The 22,132-nt window shown below is 42.1% G+C and overlaps 1 protein-coding gene across 1 annotated transcript in view; it reads left to right on the top strand.

Annotated features, from left to right (window-relative positions):
* The window catches only part of EDC3 (enhancer of mRNA decapping 3), a 61,184-nt gene that overhangs the window by 18,549 nt on the left and 20,503 nt on the right, over positions 1–22,132 (top strand). The window contains exons 2-4 of the mRNA XM_081831392.1: positions 118–299; positions 4,010–4,329; positions 20,772–21,107. Coding sequence (XP_081687518.1) covers positions 136–299; positions 4,010–4,329; positions 20,772–21,107 — 820 coding nt within the window. The 5' untranslated portion in view covers positions 118–135. The remainder of the gene's footprint in view (positions 1–117; positions 300–4,009; positions 4,330–20,771; positions 21,108–22,132) is intronic.

Below are 22,132 nucleotides of genomic sequence, written 5' to 3'. Positions count from 1 at the left end.
GCCCCCAGAATGTGTATTATTAAGCAACACCTGGTTCAGAGCCTGACATAATATATGCTGAATTTAATTAAAGGTTTGTCTGTTTCTCAAGATTTGCATGGCTCCTTCTCTCTACAGTGGTCTTACTTCAGAAACATGGCTACGGATTGGCTGGGCAGTATTGTGTCCATCAACTGTGGAGATAGCTTGGGGGTCTATCAGGGAAGAGTGTCCGCAGTGGATCAGATCAGCCAGACCATTTCTCTCACCCGGCCTTTCCACAATGGAGTGAAGTGCCTCGTGCCAGAAGTCACCTTCAGGTGAGTGTCCTGACTGATTTCTTCAAGTCTAGTCTGGTGGTTTGTGGAGCTTGAATCTAGGTCCAGTTGCCAATATTCTCTTACATAGGGCTGCTTTTGAGGAGTGTCTTGTCAGGGGTGAGATTTTTGCAGTCTTAACGCTTATAGTGTAGCTGCTGTTTCAGTATAGACTTTGTGTCCTAATTAGCTTTCAGCTAATGAACTAGGGTTTGTGGAACCTTTTTCTTATCTTCGTCAAGCACTCAATATTCTTATTTAAATGGGTCAAATTCAGATTCATCTATTTTTTTAGGCTTTTATTATTTGTGTTTTCTTATAGCTAAGGCCTTTGTTGATCTCCCCCCGCACACATAAATGTGTCTCTTTTTGTAGATTTGTATTATAATTTTCTTCAGAAGCGCACTGTTGCCAGTAGCTGATGTCCTTAGTTACAGGAACGTATGTTTCTTAGTGTTTGCGGATCTCAAGTTCAGTTGTCTTCATATCCCTCTTTTCACCAGTTTGTCACAAAATCTCCCATTTTTAGGTTAAAATGGCAACAACAACAACAACAACAAAACTGTCAGACAAGACTTTCTGAACAATACCTTCACTTAATCTTTTCTGTAGGAGTATCCATTATTAATGTCTTACCCCTTCTGAAGTCTCAATAGAAGGCGTAACCTCTGTGTTCAAGGCTACCCTTATCCCATATGCTTCATATACTATCCTTTTCTGTCTCCTTTGACACCGTTCTCTTTTGTGTCTTCATTTTCAACCTTCATACCTGTTTTCCTCTTCGCATTCTAACGTTCCCAGCCTTCCCCCACAGTTCACACCCTCCTACATACCCACACCCACTTACACACAGGCACACCCGCACACCCACACACCCTCCACAGCTTGCTTTTGCCATTAGGTGTTGCCCTGTCATTTCCCTTCTCTTTATACCAACAGTTCTTTTCAGAGCAGAATAGTCTGCTTTCATTCCCTTTGTGGCCTCATTCTCTAGTCCTTCCTTACCCCCACCGTTACTTTTTTCTAACTTTATCATCTTGTTGAACTAGCTCTTGCCAAAGTTATAAATGACCTAATAGACAAATTCAGTGGCAGTGTCTTAATGTTAACTTTATTCAGATGCTCCCTAAGTGTTGAAGTGCCCTCTTTAATTTCTCTGTCACCCCTTTGGGTTTTCTTTCCATGTATTCCTCCATTCCTTTACATCCCCCCGGCACCACATTCCTTTTCTTCTACTCACTTTTTAAGATTGGTTTATTCAAGTTTTATTTTTGATTCTTTTCTTAGTCTGTAATCTCTCTAGACCATTTCATATGTACTTCTTACATTAATGAGACTCCAAATCTTTAAGACCCATTATCTGAACTCCAGACACTTATTTTGTCTATTGGCCATTTCCAGGTGGATATCCCAGAAAATATCTTATAAGATTTTCAAAGCTGAACTCATTATGTCACCTGCAGGTTTCTTTTTCCAAAGATCTGCCCTTAATTGGTGGCTAATGACACCTTTCCAAGTTAGAAACTTAGAATCATTGTAAATCCTTCTTTCTCTTTGTTCCTCATGTTCAGTTAGTTGCCAAACCCTAGGGATTCGAAATTGTCTCTTGGGTTCATCCTCTTCCTTTGCATTGTCACTTGTCCTATTCATCCCCTCTTATTTCTTGCCTGGTCTCCTAACGGGTGTTCCTTCCTCTAGTTTTTCCACCTTCTCTATAGCCACCAGAAAAATCTAACGTGATTATGATCTAGCCCCCGATTACCTCCACAGCTTTACCTCCTGGTGGCCCTCCACAAGCATCTTTACTGTTAGTAACACAATGACTTGGCAGTTCCTCAAGTGGGCCACATTTTCTCAATCTCTGAGCCTTGGTCTGTGATGCCCCTCTCCCTGCTATACTCTGCAGGGCCAACTCTTACTTTCCCTCCCCACTTAGGCTTTGCTTAAATGTTTCATCCATCTCTGCCAAAGTAACTTACATATTTTGCTTTTGGGAATCTCTGGTACCCTATACACACCTCTGTCATAGTATTTAACACTTTTGGTTGTCTACTTGTCTTTTCCACTGACCAGACTGTTCCTTTTTGGACATGTGTTGCTTTTCATCTCTATTTATTCCATTCCTAGCACAGGGCTTACCATATAGTAAGTATTGTATATACGCTCATTGAATGACAAAGTGTGTGAATGAATGAAAAAAAGAAAGCCATTGGGCATTCTGGAAATCTAAGATGCTGGTGATAGTTTTGTGATTAACAATAGGTCTCTTTAAAGGCCAGTGCTGTGTCAGTTGACTGTTGGTGCCTGAGCCTTGTCTTTAAGTACTTTACCACCTTTCCTCATTTTTGTCTCTGATACTTCAATGAAATGGAGCCCTGCCATTAAGAGGTACAGATTTCCAGTTATAAGTAGGTAATAGGAATGTAAAGTACAGCATAAGGAATATAGTCATTAATATAAAATAACTTTATATGGTGACAGATGGTCACTAGACTTATTGTGGTGATCATTTCATGGTGTATATAAATATCAGATGACTATGTATACCTGGATTTGTATGTCAACTGTACTTCAGTTAGAAAAAAAAAATACAGCTCTGCAAAAGTGTAGCTGGTTGCTGTTGATCCCAATTTCATCATTTTTATTATTGTTAGACATTTTGTGGTGTGTTTTTTTTTTTTTTTTACATTGCCTGTATTTTTAATGTGGTAAGATATCCATAACATAAAATTTACCTTTTTTTTTTTTAAAAATTTTATTTATTTAACAGAGAGAGACAGACAGACTGAGGGGGAACACAAGCAGGGGAGTGGGAGGGGGAGAAGCAGGCTTCCTGCCAAGCAGGGAGCCCAATGCGGGGCTCGATCCCAGGATCATGACCTGAGCCGAAGGCAGATGCTTAACGACTGAACCACCCAGGCGCCCCAAAATTTACCCTGGGATCATGACCTGAGCCGAAGGCAGATGCTTAACGACTGAACCACCCAGGCGCCCCAAAATTTACCCTTTTAACCATTTTTCAGTGTACAGTTCAGTGGTATTAAGTACATTCACATAATGTGCAACCATCACCACTATCCATCTCCAGAACTTTCTATCCTCCCACATTGAAACTTCATACCCCATTAAAACGAACTACAGTCCCCCTTCCTCTAGCCCTGATAACCACTTTTTTACTTTCTTTCACTATGAATTTGACTATTCTAGATATCTCATATAAGTGGGATCATTTAATAATTGTCCTTTTGTGATGGCTTATTTTTTTTTTTTTTTAAAGATTTTATTTATTTATTTGAGAGAGAGGATGAGAGGAGAGAGAGAGCACATGAGAGGGGGGAGGGTCAGAGGGAGAAGCAGACTCCCTGCCGAGCAGGGAGCCTGATGCGGGACTCGATCCCAGGACTCCAGGATCATGACCTGAGCCGAAGGCAGTCGCTTAACCAACTGAGCCACCCAGGCGCCCTGTGATGGCTTATTTTACTTAGCAGTAGTGTCTTCAAGGTTCATCCATGTTGTAGCACGTGTCAGAATTTGCCTCCTTTTAAAGGCTGAGTAAATATTTCACTGTATGTCTTTACCATATTTTGTTTATCCATTCATCTTACAGGGAACACTTGGGTTTGCACCTTTTGGCTATTGTGAAGTATGCTGCTATGAACATTGGTTGTAACACTATTACAGTTTTGAGACTTGGACTCTTTTGTGTATTTCAGGGCAGGTGACATTACGGAATTAAAAATTCTGGAGATACCAGGTCCTGGAGAAAACCAACATTTTGGAGACCTTCATCAGACAGAATTAGGCCCATCTGGTGTTGGGTACCAAATGGGTATCAATCAGAATGGCATGGGCAAGCTGGTGAAGAAGCCAGCCTCTTCCAGCAGTGCCCCTCAGAATATCCCTAAGAGGACAGACGTGAAGAGTCAGGATGTTGCTGTTTCCCCACAGCAGCAGCAGTGCTCAAAGAGCTATGTGGACAGGCACACGGAGTCCCTGAGTCAGTCCAAAAGTTTCCGCCGTCGGCACAACTCTTGTAAGTTGGATCAAGTTGATGTTTCTTCTTAACCTTGTGTTTCAAGGCTATAAGCTCTTATCCACTGCTGTTCTTTAAACAAATTCTTTATTACCCTCGTAAAAAAGGATGCTGGCAGAGCTTCACAAAAATACAGCATGATCGTCTTACTGCAGGGCTAGTCCCTCAGGATATTAAGGGAAAGGAAATAAGCTGTTAGAGACTCACACCAGCTCCCTGCCCTCTCCCTCCACTTAACTTCCTTCACGAAAAGTCAGTTACCTACCTGGAGTTCACATAGACGAACGCCATTATTGTCTTTAATCTGGTAACTGATGGAGGTGATGATGTTTGAGTGAGTCTGCACTTGGCTGTTCCAGGGGATTCTTGAATAACTTGAGATTTGGCTTCCATCCTCAAGAAGAGAGGAAGGTACTGGCCTACACATCTCTGTGATCAGACAGTTTCTGACAGACTAAATTTTAAATTTGCTGTATTCCCTGTCCTTACACATCAAGGAGAAAATGCACAGGTGTATTGATTGCCTAGTTTTGTTTGGCACTAACAAATTGTTGAATGCCATTTACTCACTATGGAACCATAGATAATTCACTAGAATCTGGTATGCTCTTTAACATATGCACTAGAATAATGTTATCAAAGTGAATTATAATAGATTCACCGGAATCTGTGTGGTATCTGTGTTAGGGGCCAACATTTTTTTTTAAAAGATTATTTATTTATTTATTTGACAGAGACACAGCGAGAGAGGGAACACAAGCAGGGGGAATGGGAGAGGGAGAAGCAGGATTCTGGCTGAGCAGGGAGCCCGATGTGGGGCTCAGTCCCAGGACCCTGGGATCATGACCTGAGCCGAAGGCAGACACTTAACAACTGAGCCACTCAAGTGCCCCGGGGCCAACATTTTTAAGTTTTGAAAATGCCTTGGGCGCCTGGGTGGCTCAGTCATTAAGCGTCTGCCTTCAGCTCAGGTCATGATCCCAGGGTCCCGGGATCGAGTCCCATATCGGGCTCCCTGCTCGGCAGGAAGCCTGTGTCTCCCTCTCCCACTCCCCCTGCTTGTGTTCCTGCTCTTGCTATCTCTCTCTCTGTCAAATAATTAAAATCCTTAAAAAAAAAAAAAAAAGAAAATGCCTTGATTTTGTGAATAAGCTATTGAAATTTTGGAAATTAAAAAAATGTATTTCTAGACATTTTCCTTCATTGCTTAAGTAACTGTCTGAATTGGGGCACCTAGGTGGCTCAGTCAGTTAAGTGTCTGCGTTTGGCTCAGGTCATGATTCTGGAGTCCTGGGATCGAGCTCCGCATTGGGCTCCCCACTCAGTGAGGAGTCTGCTTCTCCCTCTCCCCCTTCCCCCCGATTGTGTGTGTGCGGCTCACTCTCTTTCAAATAAATGAATAAAATCTTAAAAAAAAAAAGTAACCGTCTGAATTGACAATAATTGAAAACCTGAGACTGAAATTGAATTGTTACTTCTGTATCCTTTGAAAAGCTGTAGAATGCTTGGATAGAAAATTTATTCTTTCCATTTCTACTTTAACCCTCTCTGCTTTACTCTCCCTTTTTAATTTATTTTTTAACATTTATTTATTTATTTTAGAGAGAGAGCTTGTGCATGCACTTGTGTGCAGGAGTGGGGAGGGGGGCACAGAAGGAGAGGGAGAGAGAGAATCTTTTTTTTTTTTTTAAAGATTTTATTATTTATTTATTTGAGAGAGAGAGAATGAGATAGCATGAGAGGAGGGAGGGTCAGAGAGAGAGGGAGACTCCCCTCCGAGCAGGGAGCCCGACGTGGGACTCGATCCCGGGACTCCAGGATCACGACCTGAGCCGAAGGCAGTTGCTTAACCAACTGAGCCACTCAGGCGCCCGGGAGAGAGAGAATCTTAACCAGGCTTCATGCCCAGTGTTTGGACCCTGAGATCATGACCTGACCTCAACAGAAGCCAAGAGTTGGGTGCTCAACCAACTGAACCACCAGGTGCCCCTACTCTGGCTTTAAAAAGCCCTTTTTTCTTTACTGAAAACATGAACTTGTTTGTTTAAAGTTCAAATATTCAAGCAGTTTATAGTTTCTCATGTGCTTGGAGACAACCTTCATTAGCAATTTTTTTCTACATACTTTTTGCTCCTGTTATTAGTGTCTTACATTACTAAGGTAGATTTGTTATATTAATGAGCTAATGTTGGTACATTATTAATAAAAGTCTGTATTTCATTCCGATTACTTTAGTTTTTATCTACTGTTCTTGTTAAAGACTTCTGTCCAGCACACCACCTTATATTTCGTAGTCACGTCTCCTCTTGCCTCTGATGGTTTCTCAGACTGGTTTTGGTGACCTAGACTATTTTGATGAGTACTGGTCAAGTATTTTGTAGAATATCCCTTCTTTGGTATTTGATGTTTTTCTCATGATTAGATTGTGGTTATGTGTTTGGGGGAGGAAGACCACGGCGATAAGTTATTTTCATCACATCATATTAAGGGTATGTAATATCAACATGGTTTATGACTTGATGTTGACCTTAATATCTCGGCTGAGGGAGTGTGTGTGTCACATTTCTCCTCTGTAGAGGTCTCCCCACCCCTTCCATATTGGAAGGAAGTCTCTGTGTACAGCCCACACCTAAGGAGTAGAAAGATATGCAGAGTATCTGCATAAATTATTTGGAATTCTTCTACATCAGAGATTTGTCTTTTCTCCCCTGTTTATTCAGTTATTTATTTTTTATCAGTATGGATTCGTAGTTATTTATTTTACACTTTGGGTTATAATTCATCACTGCTTTATTTTAAAGATTTTATTTATTTATTTGACAGAGAGAAACACAGCGAGAGAGGGAACACAAGCAGGGGGAGTGTGAGAGGGAGAAGCAGGCTTCCTGCTGAGCAGGGAGCCCGATGCGGGGCTCAATCCCAGGACCCTGGGATCATGACCTGAGCTGAAGGCAGATGCTTAACTACTGAGCCACCCAGGCCCCCATCACTGCTTTATTTTAGTGCTCAAACTGTTTCCGCTTTGGCCACTGGTAGCTGTTTCAGTTAGCTCCTGTTTTCCTTTGACATTCCCTCATTCTTGTGGGTGGGTTTTTCCCTAGTACTTCTGTACTTTTTGGCACTATAGGATGTTCCAGGTTTATCTTCTCTATTTCCTACCCTAGCCCTAGAATCAACCATGTCTCCAGGGAGTCCTGTTTCTTTTATTGGAGAATGGTATTACAAGCCACTATTTGGGTGCTAGGTGTGCTCATTGCTACTGGGTGTTGCCTTTTCAGCTGACAGGGCAGGGAAATAGATATCTGTATACTTGTCCAGTGTATATACATGTATCTATTATTATTTTCCTGTGTAACTTTACTCTATTAAGCTAAATGTGAGTTCATACTGATGTCTCCAACTCAAATCCATTACCACATTGCATCATTCTAGCCGCCGCCTTTTTTTATGTGTGATTTCTCACTCTAACAGTGAGAGACCTGTCTCCTACCATCTGCCATCCATTGGCTTAAATGATTTCATTCTAGTATACAGGTATAGCACTATCAGAATTGCCAACCTGGACCCACACTCCCTTCATTGACTTGCTTTATCTATTTGTAACAGATTGTTTTGTTGCCTTCTGCCTCCATCCATCCTGGGATCCTCCCACCTCCTCGATGATATTTTAAAAATTTGCATACATTAAGGCTTATTCTTTTTTAAAGATTTTATTTATTTATTTGAGGGGGAGAGAGAGAGTGCACAAGCTGGGGGAGGAGTAGAGGGAGAGGGAGCAGCAGAGGGAGAGGGAAAAGGAGACTCCCTGCTGAGCAGGGAACCAGACTCCAGGATCATGACCTGAGGACCTGAGCCGAAGGCAGGTGCTTAAACCATTGAGCCACCCAGGAGCCCCATTGGCTTATTCTTTGTGTTCTTAAGTTCTGTGGGTTTTAACAAATTTAGTGCCTCTGTGGATTTTAACAAATATAGTGCCTTGTATCCATCATTACAGTATTGTACAGAATCCCTGTTTCACCAGTTCAGTCCTTCCCCTTTTTCTTCCATGATCTTTCCCCCGCCTCAGCAGCTATTGATCTTTTCACCATCTCTCTAGTTTTGCCTTTTCCAGAATATCACATAATTAAGATCATGCAGTGTGTAGCCTTTTGAGACAGGCTTCTTTCACTTAACAATGTGCGTTTAAGATTCATTCATGTCTTTTTGTGGCTTGATAGCTCATTTCCTTTTATTGCTGAATAATATTCCACTGTACGGATGTGTCAAAGTTTGTTTATCCATTTATCTATTGAAGGGCATCCATCTTTTGGTGATTATGAATAAAACTGCTGTAAACATTTGTGTGTGGGTTTTGTGTGGACATAAGTTTTCAGATCAGTTGGGTAAATACCTAGGAGTGTGATTGCTGGATGTTATGGTAAGACTATCTCTTTCTAATTTTTTTCCCCTTACCAACAATTATACCAGCTCTCTTTTGAAAGAGTGTAGTTAAGTTCAAAACAAGTAATTTATTTGATCTTTAGTAAGTCATTATGGTAAAAGAGTGGGATCACTCTCAGAAGCATCCCCTGCTTGATGCTTTTTCTGCTTTTGCTGGTTAGTCTATTCCCTAGATTTTTTTTTTTTTTTTTAAGATTTTATCCATTTATTTGACAGAGAGCGAGAGAGGGAACATAAGCAGGGGGAGTGGGGGAGGGAGAAGCAGACTCCCTGCTGAGCAGGGAACCCCTGGGGCTCCATCCCAGGACCCTGGGATCATGACCTGAGCCGAAGGCAGATGCTTAAGGACTGAGCTACCCAGGCGCCCCAGTTCCCTAGATTTTTTTTTTTTTTTAAGATTTTATTTATTTATTTGAGAGAGAGAGAATGAGAGACAGCATGAGAGGGAGGAGGGTCAGAGGGAGAAGCAGACTCCCTGCCGAGCAGGGAGCCCGACGCGGGACTCGATCCCGGGACTCCAGGACCGTGACCTGAGCCGAAGGCAGTCGCTTAACCAACTGAGCCACCCAGGCGCCCAGTTCCCTAGATTTTTTAAGTGCACATAAATAAGGTAAAGAGATCATGGCAGTAAATGTTACTCTCATTCAGAGAACTTCTTTTGAATCCAGATTAATGTGGAAAATGTCTGTGGCCTGGGAATTTGATGATGAGATGTGGCTCAGAATTGGTTTGTGATAGAAGGTAGAGTTGCCTTTATGTATTTGTTCAGTGAACCCTGTAAGATGAGTAGAAAGGTCTGCCAGAGATTTTGCATTTTATGTGGCATTTTAAGGATTCCAAGAAAATAGATTGGTTTTTTTCCCACTGTAGTTGTAGTTGTAATGTAGATTATCAGTGTTTTTCTCATCAATGAGTGAAGAAATGGAGATTAAGTATTTTTCTCATTAGAGATATATAAATAGAATTTTCTCTGGTATATGTGCATTGATATTGAGACTAGTATATTCCTAGTAGGAATATAATCTCTCTGGCTTTTAGTGTTCTTTCAAGGTTAATGATGAGTTGTTGAGGATTTGTTGGTTCTAGTTACCTAATCCAACGTTGATGAGAGATTTAGCACAAGCAGATTTTAATCTCTTCTTTAGGTTGTGTGTATATGTGGGGTGGTTATAGAGGATAGTTCCTGTGACCTTTGTCATTGAATGGACCACTGAGAATATTTGTCAAGTAGATGAATGGAACATGAGTGCTGGGGAGTAGAGGGAAACCATTTGAGACCACCTAAGGATACAGGTTTGTGTATGGTTTGTTCAGTGTAACAGTGATCCCCCCATCTGAGGTTAGAAAGTTTTTATGGTCCTACTGAGGTCCTCCTGTGACTTAACCTCCTTGGGTGTGCTTCATCCAACAGGCTTGAAAACCCTGGTGCTGCTGCTGGAACCCAAGAAGTTGACTGATTACTAAGGCCTGGAATTTGGGGAGTTGAAAAGAAGGTCCCAGATGCTCTCAGTCACTTCCTCATGAAGCCCATTGAGTCTGACATTAAAACATTTGCAATTTGACCTTCAGGTGCCCTTTAGCGTGCTAACTGCAGGACAAAGTTCCCCTTTACAATATGTGTGTGACAAAAACCAATAAATAAGTGGCAGTGAGGGTTACACAACAATGAGTTTGTTGTCCTGGCCAAAGGGCTTTTGTGCCAAAGGCTGGCAGCAAAATGGCACAGGAAGGCGGCCAGCCTCTAGTCTTAACACATACTTGGCCCTTGTAATTGAAAGGTAAAGAAATCTATGAAGCACTCTTTATCTTTTCCAAGGGAAGTGTTTTTCTCTCTTAGTGGCCTGAGGCCATTTTAAATACAGAGCCAGGCCCATGGGCTGAGTAAGCCGAGTATTGAGACCACTTATTCACCCAGGACTTTCTAATATTTTTATTAAAGTATGAGCAAAAGGAAGAATAAGAGACAACTGAGCATATTGGCCTGCCTTTCATTTACTTTATATTGTCTTATCTTTTTCTTGCTGACCTATGATGTCAGTATTTCCTCTTGGGTATTTTTTCACTGTCTACTTTCCTGACAGTATTTGGAACATAGCTGGTCCTTAGTGTATATTTGTCAAAAGAGTGAATGTAAGGTCTGTCTTCAGAGAGAGCGTGAGGAGAAATACCCGATACCTTCTAAAGCCACAACTCTGGTTTGGTTGCAAGTGGTGTTTGTAGAGTCTTCAGGCTGAGCCAAAAATGGCTCCCCATTTTGCTGCTTTTACCTATCTTCTCTTAAATTGATTAATTGCTTATCTTCATCTGTCATTGTGATAGATCTGGGAAAGTTCATTGTCAGTTCCTGCTGGGCACAGCTGAACTCCTTTCCTCTGAAACCCGGGCCTTATGTTCCCTCTTGTATTATTGTTGACAACTTCATGTTCCTGTCCTTTTCAGTCACACACAGTTTTTTTTTTTTTAAAGATTTTATTTATTTATTTGACAGAGAGAGACACAGTGAGAGAGAGAACACAAGCAGGGAGAGTGGGAGAGGGAGAAGCAGGCCTCCTGTGGAGCAGGGAGCCTGAAGGGGGGCTCGATCCCAGGACCCTGGATCATGACCTGAGCTGAAGGCAGACGCTTAACAACTGAGCCACCCAGGCGCCCCAGTCACGCACAGTTTTTTTTTTTTTTTTTTTTTAAGATTTTATTTATTTATTTGAGAGAGAGAGAATGAGAGACAGAGAGCATGAGAGGGAAGAGGGTCAGAGGGAGAAGCAGACCCCCTGCCGAGCAGGGAGCCCGATGCGGGACTCGATCCCAGGACTCCAGGACCATGACCTGAGCTGAAGGCAGTCGCCCAACCAACTGAGCCACCCAGGCACCCCACGCACAGTTTTGATAGCTGCTTTTCTTTCCCATAGTTAATCTCAAGTTGCCTTTTCTTTTGTGACCTCTTTAGACTCTTAACTTTTGTTGTTTGCTTGGGGTGTTTTTAGTTTTTGTGTGTGTGTGTGTGTGTCCTTTTTTTTTTTTTGATATGGCTGTTTTTATTCAGAGATTTGTGTATTTATGGTGAGCGAGCTGTAGAATTGGGTGACAGGTCTGAATGACATGGTTCTGCCCTTTGTTGGATTACAGCGTCCTTGGGGAGTTAGAGTAAGAATACAGATAACTGCAGAACAAAGTAGGTAGCATAGGGCAAGTGCTAGCTGAATGGTACCCACACTGCTGCAGGTGGTCAGATGGGGGTGATCTTTCAGCTGCAGTTATCGAGGTGGTGTGTTTGGGCTGAGTTTATAACAATAAAAATGAGAAATAGCTTAAAAGCTCATCTGTAGGTATGATACAGATCAATAGGGTGTACTCTATAAAAAATCATATAAAAAGATATTTGGAGAAATCTTTCATGAAACAGAAATAAGCTCCTAGGGGCACCTGGGTGGCTCAGTCATTAAGTGTCTGTCTGCCTTCAGCTCAGGTCATGATCCCAGGGTTCTGGGATCGAGCCCTGCATCCGGCTCCCTGCTCGGCGGGAAGCCGGCTTCTCCCTCTCCCACTCCCCCTGCTTGTGTTCCCTTTCTTGCTGTGTCTCTGTCAAATAAATAAATAAAATCTTAAAAAAAAAAAGAAAGCAAGAAAAGCTCCTAAGCAAGAAAGCAAGGTATAAAATTTTGTAAGATGGATGCATATTTTTGACTAAAAGGAAACATGTCAAAATGTTAAGTGAATATCTGCAGTTTTCTATATGTTTTATGCATTACTGTGAAGTTATTTTTATTTTATTTTTTTTAAGATTTATTTATTTATTTGACACAGAGAGAGAGACAGTGAGAGAGGGAACACAAGCAGGGGGGAGGGGGAGGGAGAAGCAGGCTTCCAGCTGAGCAGGGAGCCCTATGCGGGGCTCAATCCCAGAACCCTGGGGTCATGACCTGAGCCAAAGGCAGACGCTTAATGACTAAGCCACCCAGGCACCCCAGTTAACAAAAATTTATTTTTAAAAATGAATGCTTGTTTCCTGTTCCTTTTGAATTCCTTTTTAGCATTGTGCTGTACTGAAGAGGTTTTTTGCCTTTGCCTTACGTGCTCATTTTCTTGATATGATCCTCTGCTAGTTCTTTTAACTTTGCCTAGGTCTGTCAGAGTTATGTGGTTTCCCTACTCGTTTCCACAAATAGCATGGAATTTGGAATCTGACAGCTCAGAGTTCAAATCCTAACTCAGACATTTATTAGCCGTATCAGTTTGGAGCATCCTTAGTTTCGTCATTTGTAGAATGGTAATTTTTTTTTTTTTAAAGATTTTATTTATTTATTTGACAGAGAGAGAGATAGCCAGAGAGGGAACACAAGCAGGGGGAGTGGGAGAGGGAGAAGCAGGCTTCCCGCCGAGCAGGGAGCCCGATGCGGGGCTCGATCCCAGGACCCTGGGATCACGACCTGAGCCGAAGGCAGGCGCTTAACGACTGAGCCACCCAGGCGCCCCTGTAGAATGGTAATTTTAATCGGGTTGTTTTGAAGACAAACAGATAATGTGTATATCAAAGCCTAAGGTGGTACCAGGTACATAGGTTCTGCAAGATGAAAAGTGGAGTGAGTCCTTAGTGTCTTCCTTTGCTCTTGGCTAGTAAATGATTATAGACAAAAATAACCATGTTAAGTATTTTCTCGCTTTTCTAATACCTTACAATACTTTAAAGTATTATAACAATGAAGTCATCTTTGAAAAAGCTCGTGGTAAATGTTCATGTACAAGTGGATTATATTAGGGTGCTCTGAGTAATAGAAACCTTACCTCATGGCTCAAATAACAGAAATTATGTCACAGGTGGAGTCCAGAGTTGGGACATTTCCAGGGATAGTACAATCAGGCCTTCAGTCTTATTTCTGTGAAGCTCTCCTTTGTGTGTTGGCTTTGTCCTCAGACTGAAACTAGTTGTGTCCAGCAATTCTGTGTGTCCCATCCAGATTCTTCAGAAGGAGAGAAGACACTGTCTCTTCCAGTGTATCATCTTAAGCAGGGTTTCTTAACCTCAGTACTCTTGATATTTTGGGCCAAATAATTTTTTGTTGTTGTGGGAGACTGTCCTGTGCATTGTAGAAAGTTTAGCAGCATCCCTGGACTCTACCATCTAGATGCCAAGAGCACTCCCCAACCACCACCAGTTGTAATAACCAAAAATGTCTCCAGACACTGTCAAATGTCCCATTGGGGTAATATTGCCCCTGATTGAGAATCACAAGTTCTTTAGGAGTGAGGAAACCTTTATCAGAAACTGCTGGGATGCCTGGCTGGCTCAGTTGGTTAAGTGTTTGCCTTCAGCTCAGGTCATGATCCCAGGGTCCTGGGACCGAGCCCCCCATCAGGCTCCCTGCTCAGCAGGGAGTCTGCTTCTCCCTCTGCCTCCTGTTTTCCCCCTGCTTGTGCTCTCTCTCTGACATAATAAATAAATAAAATCTTAAAAAAAAAGAAAAGAAACTGCTGCAAGAGCTACCCTCTGTTGCTGCCCCCCTGCCCCGTCCTGTCTTCTTGACCAGTATTCTTCTCATGCCCATGCTTGAATCAGTTGTTGACATGAGCACCACCTTGAATGATTCAGAAATTAATCCATTCCTTCACCTTAGAGAAGGGTATAGTATCTGTCTGAACAAAAATGGGTTTTATTCTGAGGGTAGAGAGGTCTGGATGTTGGATAAGCAGCAACAGAGTCTGCTTACAGTGCAAGAAACTCTAAAATTGCTTATCTGTGGTAAGGGCGTATTGAAAGTGCGTGGTGGAAGATGCAGGCAATTTGATTGTTGGGTCTGCAGAAGTGATTGGGAGTGATAGTAAAGGGGGGTGAGAGTAACAGGTGAGGACTGGGGTTATGTTATATTGTTCACCATGGACTCTCCAGCACTTAGCACAGATCCCAGTGGATAGCAGATGCTTAATGAACATTTTTGAATGAATATAGAAAAATGCTGATCAGAATTCTCTCCTGAGTGAAATGTGTTTTGGATTCAGTAAGCTGTGGTGTGATTATAGGTATAGTTGGCTGAAATGAAGACACTCATGGAGACCACCCCCATTTGTGTCTTTCAGATAAACTATTCAGCTTCAAAGAAATTACGCTTTGGCCTAAATAGTGCCTTAAAATAAGCATGAAGTATTTCACTCAGAATATTGATGTTATTTCATTAGGTTTCTTGTACTTCCTCTTTTATTTTTATTTATGTATTTATTTATTTTCTTTCTTTCTTTTTTCTTTTATTCATTTGGGACAGAGACAGACAGAGAGAGAGAGAGAGCATGAGCAGGGGGAGGGGCAGAAGGAGAAGCAGATTCCCCGCTGGGCAGGGAGCCCGATATGGGACTCGATCCCAGGACCCTGGGATCATGACCTGAGCCGAAGGCAGAGGCTTAACCATCTGAGCCACCCAGGCGCCCTGTACTTCCTCTTTTAAAACTAAGCATTTCTGTGCAACTCTTATTTGGCTCACCAATTTACTGACTTCTACTGTACATACGTACCGTATATATATCAGATACAAGACATGAGAAGACAAAAAGGACTAGATAAACACAAAGTAAACCTTTACAGTAATAATGGTTTAAATTTGGCTCAATGGTTCAAAATATTTTGCTTATTAAAAAATTAATATTTAGTTAGAACAATGAATAACTGAGTCATGGACATTTTTGGGGGTGATGGGGAGGTGATGGATAGGTTTATTACCTTGATTGTGGTCATGGTATAACAAGTGTTTGAATATGTCCAAACTTATAAATTGTATACATTAAGTATGTGCAGGTTTTTGTATACCGATTATACTTCACTAAAGCTGTAAAAACAAAAATCAGTGCTGCCTGTACCTCTGAGCAGATGAAGCCCGGGTGCATCTTTTCTCGATTCCCAGGGGTGAATCCAGAGCTGCAATAGACCTTGGCTGACTTTGTGTTTCTTTAGTGTTTTCCCCTTCTACTAATTTTATGTTTTTCTTTGTTTTTGGTTTGTTTATAGCTAAGCTGTTTCCTCCATTGGTAGCAGCAGTGATGAGGGGTTTGGCTTTATGATTTGATCACTTGATCTCTGTTAGGGGATTAATGTTTCTAGATACCTACTCTCTGTTGGGTGAGAGACAGCAGAGAATCTGGTTAGTCTTTTTAAGTCTTTTCTATTTGTCTGTTTTGAGCTCAAGTCAGTTAAGACTTCCATCCACACTGGGAGAAGATGAGCTCTTTAACATCTAGACTGGTCTGTGTTTACTCTTGGCCCATGTCTGAGATTTTAGAATTAGAGCTGTAAGTGCTATTTCTCTGTTATGTCTGTATGTCTGTAATTCAGAAAGTTCTTTACCTTTACAAATTAAAAAGGATGAAATAAACAACGATTTTTAAAGTAATATTTTATTAATGGTTCAGAATTTTTTTGCTCATTAAACATTAACATTTGGTTAGAAGAGTAATTAGCTGCGAGTCATTAATTTTTAAAATCTTGGTATACCAAGAAAGAAAATAGTAACCATGCTAGTTATTTCAGATGAAATTTAATAGAATTGGTTAAGTAGGTGTCAGAAGCCCAAAAAAGCAAGAAGAGACATTGAGGGAGGGGAAGCAGGGAAGAGGGTGCCATTATCAGAACCTGGACGTTCAGAGAACGGACTTCCCAGAGAAGTACCAGAGCCAGTGCCGGCACTTCTAGGGAGTTGCAGTGAAGCTTGTCCTGTCTACGTGTGCCAGGAAGAAAAACTGGAGACTGGAACCGACTGCCAGGGCAGTGCTGGTGCAGATAGCAAGCAAACAAGGAGAGAGTCCCTTCCCATTCCTCCTTCCTTTCTCCTTCCATCCTCTTCAGGTATCTACTACTGGTAGTGGAACCTAACAGGAAGCCAGCTAAGGAGGGAAAAATGTAGTTTGCAGAGTTCCAGCCTGGGATTGCGAAGATTGAGTGTAGAGTTGAAAGACAGTAGTGTAGGGACACTCGGGTTAGGCGTCCAACTCTTGATGTCGGCTCAGGTCATGAGTTCAGGGTTGAGCACCCCACGTTGAGCTCGTGTGTTGGGCTCTGCACTCAGCGGAGAGTCTGCTTGTCCCTCTCCTTCTACCCCAGCTTGCGCTCATGCGCTGTCTCTCAAATAAAATCTTTAAAAAAAGGACAGTAGTTTAATAAGTGACACACTTATAATTATTATTACTAATTATTATTATTGAAAGAGAGGTTCAAAGAACTGGTCCTGGAAAAAAATTTTTCGTGGCTGAAAAGTCATTAGCTGGAAAAAAAAAACAAAACAAAAAGAATACCTCTGAGAGGCATGATGGAGAGCAGGGTGAGCAAACTTCTGTAAAAGGTCAGATTAGTTAAATACTTTCGGCTTTGCAGGTCATAAGGTCTCTGTCTTAAGTACTTTTTGTTGCTTTTGTAGCACAGAGGTAGCCTTAGACAATATGTAAACAAATGAGTGTGGCTTTTCCAGTAAAACTTACCTACAGAAACAGGCAGTGGGGCTGGATTTGGCAGAGTCCAAATAGTTTGCAGACTCCTGATGCAGAATATACACTTAGTGTGAAGTTAGTCAGTGATAGTCCATTTGGATTCATGTTTGGAATAACCTTGATACTTTTAATTTGGGAGACCATCTTCTTAGACCTGGTTAATTTTTTAAGAACTTCATTCTAGCTAAAGAAGGCCTATTAAGAGGGGCATCTGGGTGGCTCAGTTGTTAAGCGTGTGCCTTTGGCTCAGGTCACAGTCCCAGGGTCCTGGGATCGAGCCCCGCATCGGGCTCCCTGCTCGGTGGGAAGCCTGCTTCTCCCTCTGCCACTGCCCCTGCTTGTGTTCCTGCTCTCGTTATCTCCCGCTGTCAAATAAATAAATAAAATCTTTAAAAAATGAGAAGGCCTATAAGAGGAATAGGGGAAGTATTAGCTCTGCCATGCTCTTACTCAGTTATGATTGCATTATTAGTATTATTTTAATACATAGTTTCTTTATAGGAATCTTTTTAAGCCACTTACTCATTTCAGTATGCTTTAGTAGCTAAAAATTGATATAGTTGCACAACAGTGTGAATGTACTTGATGCCACTGGACTGTATACTTAGAAGTGGTTAAGATGGTAGGTTTTTTGTTAGGTATATTTTACCATGATAAAAAAAACTGATGTTAAGTCCACTTGCACGGACACGCTTCTTCTTATGGAACAGCACTCTTTCCTCTGATACCTCAAATACTGGCAGTGATTGGCTGGCATGAAACCTCATGAGGGTGCCAATTTCTATCCATACATTAAACTCATAAATCTTAATTTTCTACTCTTTTTAGTTCAAAAATAAAGAGAAGATTCAGTGTCTTTTTTTTTTTTTTAAAGATTTTATTTATTTATTTGACAGAGAGACAGCAAGAGAGGGAACACAAGCAGGGAGGGCAGGAGAGGGAGAAAGAAGCAGGCTACCCTCTGAGCAAGGAGCCTGATGTGGGGCTCGATCCCAGGACGCTGGGATCATGACCTAGCCGAAGGCAGATGCTTAACGACAGCCACCCAGGTGCCCCGAGACCTGTTTTCTAATAGTATGCCTTGGTTTAATATTGAGGCAGAACATTAGTCCTGCACACTGGACTTTTTTTCTGGTTCTTCCCCTCCCTACTATATTGCTGATGGTGTTATCCTGACCTATGTTTTCATGCCTGCTCTCCCATTCCTATCTCATCCACATTTCTATGATACTTTATATAAATTTCTACTCTAATTCTTACCACATTGTATTTTAGTTACTTGCTTTTTATAGCTCTCCTCCTTCCTTTTTGAGTAGCATGTCTTGGTTATATAGTTTATTCCTAGCACCTAGCTGTGGCACACAGCATGCTTTCACTAAATGTTTTTGTCAGATTATTGGACCTAGAACTTAACCCAGATTTTGACAGGCTTGTCATTGTTTCATAATTCAAGCTGTTTATGGTGGCTCAGCTAGATCTTCCTCTCCTTTATAATTTTGGCCAGCCTTAGTTTTTTTCAGAGGCCTAGATCTCATCTTCCAGCTCAGCCCTTTTCCATACCAGTATTTGACATTAGGAAGATTTGGACACGAGTTCTGTTGACACAGTACACATCTTTCTTTTTTCTTTTCTCTCTTTTTTTTTTAAAGATTTTATTTATTTGACAGAGAGAGGGAACACAAGCAGGGGGAGTGGGAGAGGGAGAAGCAGACTTCCCACTGAGCAGGGAGTCCGATGTGGGACTCAATTCCAGGACCCTGGGATCATGACCTGAGCCGAAGGCAGACGCTTAACCGATTGAGCCACCCAGGCGCTCAGTACACATCTTTCAGAATAATTATTGTGATTGTTTTTGTCAGTGTTGATTAATTTGTTAAATATTTATTGACTGCCTGCTATGTGCTAGGAACTGTGCTGGGGATACAACAGTGAGCATTTTACATACATGGAAATTGAAAAGTTGGATGACAGGTATAAGATAATATGTTAATGAGAACTGCAGCTGCATCCTAGGTCTCCTGGCTGATCTATAGGGCAGAAGGGAGTTGCTGTGAGACGTTAGAGTAGTATAGTTGGGATGATACGTGTGTGAAGGGGTTTGCCTGTGATCATTCTAACCTCTACTTGAGTATTTTTTTTTTTTAAGATTTTTTTTCTTTTTATTTGACAGAGATATAGCGAGAGAGGGAACACAAGCAGGGGGAGTGGGAGAGGGAGAAGCAGGCTTCCCGTGGAGTAGGGAGCCCGATGAGGGGCTCGATCCCAGGACCCTGGGATCATGATCTGAGCCGAAGGCAGATGCTTAACGACTGAGCCACCCAGGCGCCCCTCTACTTGAGTATTTTTAATAATTGAGAGCTCAGTCTTTCAAGAGGAAGTACATTACATTTAGTTAAACCATATTGGAGGTTCCATTTGGCATACCAATAACCTGGTCCACCCTTTCAGGGTGGTCAGATTGGGTCAGAGTATAAACTCAATTCAGGGTTATCTGGGAATGGATGGTTGGGAGAATTCTGTGGGATGTTCTGTCTTGGCTGCCAGAAGAGTAGTTAACTGATGTGTAGTGGCCAGATAGAGGGAGCCTACTGTTGGTGTTGCTGGGCATCTTGGTATGGTCACTGTAGAATCAGGTCAGTATGGTCCTTGTCATATTTGATGGTTCAGAAATTGCTTACCGACAAGTGTTAAGTTGAGAAAAGAGATCACATTAATTAAGAGATTTAAAACAGGTTTATAAATCAAAATACCAACTTACAGTGATAGATGTATGGCCTGGCTCAAGATCTGGAATCTCTCTAAAGCAGAGATTTTCTCCTGCTGGGGTCTAGGCTGAGATCAAATTAAAAATCAGAAGGTTGCTTGCTTGGTAAGCATGGAATTAGGAGCCAGTTGAATATTCTGTTCCTGTGAGCTTCAGGTTACAAGGAGTTGGCCTTATTTTACTTGGGGGGGGGGGTTATTTCTCTGTTAACTGCTGCTAGACAAACCACCCAGACCTGTGGGAAGAGACTGCTGTACTCTTCCCCTTCTACTTTTTTGATATTCAGTTGTCAAAAAAGCCTCTGTCATTACTAATTTCCCTTTTTTAAAAAAAATATTTATTTGACAGAGAGAGACAGTGAGAGAGGGAACACAAGCTGGGGGGAATGGGAGAGGGAGAAGCAGGCTTCCCACGGAGCAGGGAGCCCGATGCGGGGCTCCATCCCAGGACCCTGGGATCATGACCTGAGCCGAAGGCAGACGCTTAACGACTGAGCCACCCAGGCGCCCCAACTAATTTCCTTATGAAGGATAGAACTGGTTAAGATTTCCAGGAGACGTACTTATTTTATATTCACTGTTACTTGGGTAATATATGAAATCTATTATTCTGTGAGATTTGTGGTAGTTTTTGCTACTTAATATGATCTAGAAATAGCTTACCTTTACTATCTTCACTTTGATTCCTGTAACACTCTCCATAAAAGACTGATGTATTTTCCATTTCCACTGAGTGCTTTCTGTGGGCACACTGACCTTAGTCCCTGTTTTTTCTCTAGGGTCATCTAGTAGCAGACACCCAAATCAGGCAACTCCAAAGAAAAGTGGCTTAAAGAATGGCCAAATGAAGAATAAAGATGACGAGTGCTTCGGGGATGATATCGAAGAGATCCCAGACACAGATTTTGATTTTGAAGGGAACCTGGCCCTTTTTGACAAGGCAGCTGTGTTTGAGGAGATTGATACCTATGAGAGGAGAAGCGGTACCCGTTCCCGGGGCATCCCAAATGAAAGGCCAACTCGGTACCGCCACGATGAGAACATCCTGGAGTCAGAGCCCATTGTCTATCGGCGGATCACAGTGCCCCACAATGTGAGCAAGGAGTTCTGCACGGGTGAGTTGCACAGGCCTACATACCATTGGCTGCTCTCCCCTTTCTGTTACGTTTAAAAGAGAATGACCTAAATTCTGAATCAGAGTCTTGTAGTAGGAATTAACTAAAGTGGCTTTGTGGTTAGCTATTATTATTGTCTCTTGGGAATTGTGGTTAATATGGCATCCTACCTACCACGGGGGATGTGACAGTGTGGGTTAGGGGGCTGATTTCATGTCCATTTATATCCACATCTGACAGGTTCTGGTCTGCTCTTTGTTTAGTGTGTCATGATTAACAACTAAAGGCATAGGAGCCAGCTGTCTAGATTCACATAATCAGATCTTTGGCTTTTCATTTTGGCTTGCCTGTTACTACCTGTACATCTCACCAGAAGTTCAATTCTGTTTTACTAGTTGTTGGGGTAAAAAACAGAGATGGACGGTTGAAACCACTGGCTAAAATTGGGGTTTCAATAAATTACATTTGTTTACTATACTATCCTCATCTCCTACTATCCCTGGTCAGGGAGGGTTTGGCTAGTCCTATTTCTCACGTAACAGAGTAGTGCCTTGGCAGTTAGGTCGGTCATTGTATAGGATAGTTTAGTCTATTGCCTCAGTGGTTTTAACATTAGGAACTTTTCTTCAAACGTGGCATTAGAGGGGCATCTGGGTAGCTCAGTCGGCTAAGCGTCTGCCTTCGGCTCAGATCAGGATCCCAGGGTCGTGGGATTGAGCCCTGCCTCAGGCTCCCCGCTCACTGGGGAGTCTGCTTCTCCCTCTGACACTCCCCTGTCTCGTGTTCGCTCTCTCTCTGTTCTCTCTCAAATGGGATTGAGCCCCGCCTCAGGCTCCCCGCTCATTGGGGAGTCTGCTTCTCCCTCTGACCCTCCCCTGTCTCGTGCTCTCTCACTCTGTTCTCTCTTAAATAAATAAAATCTTAAAACACACATACACACACACACGCACACCCCCCCCCCCCCATTAGAGGCAGATAAAACCAGCTATAGGAGAGGTGATCTACCTCACCCCTGTCCCTGTCGC

This window comes from Leptonychotes weddellii, chromosome 9 (genome assembly GCF_054177405.1).
Source record: "Leptonychotes weddellii isolate Sample4059 chromosome 9, ASM5417740v2, whole genome shotgun sequence".
Taxonomy (NCBI): Eukaryota; Metazoa; Chordata; class Mammalia; order Carnivora; family Phocidae; genus Leptonychotes; species Leptonychotes weddellii.
This window is presented reverse-complemented; position numbering and strand designations above follow the sequence as displayed.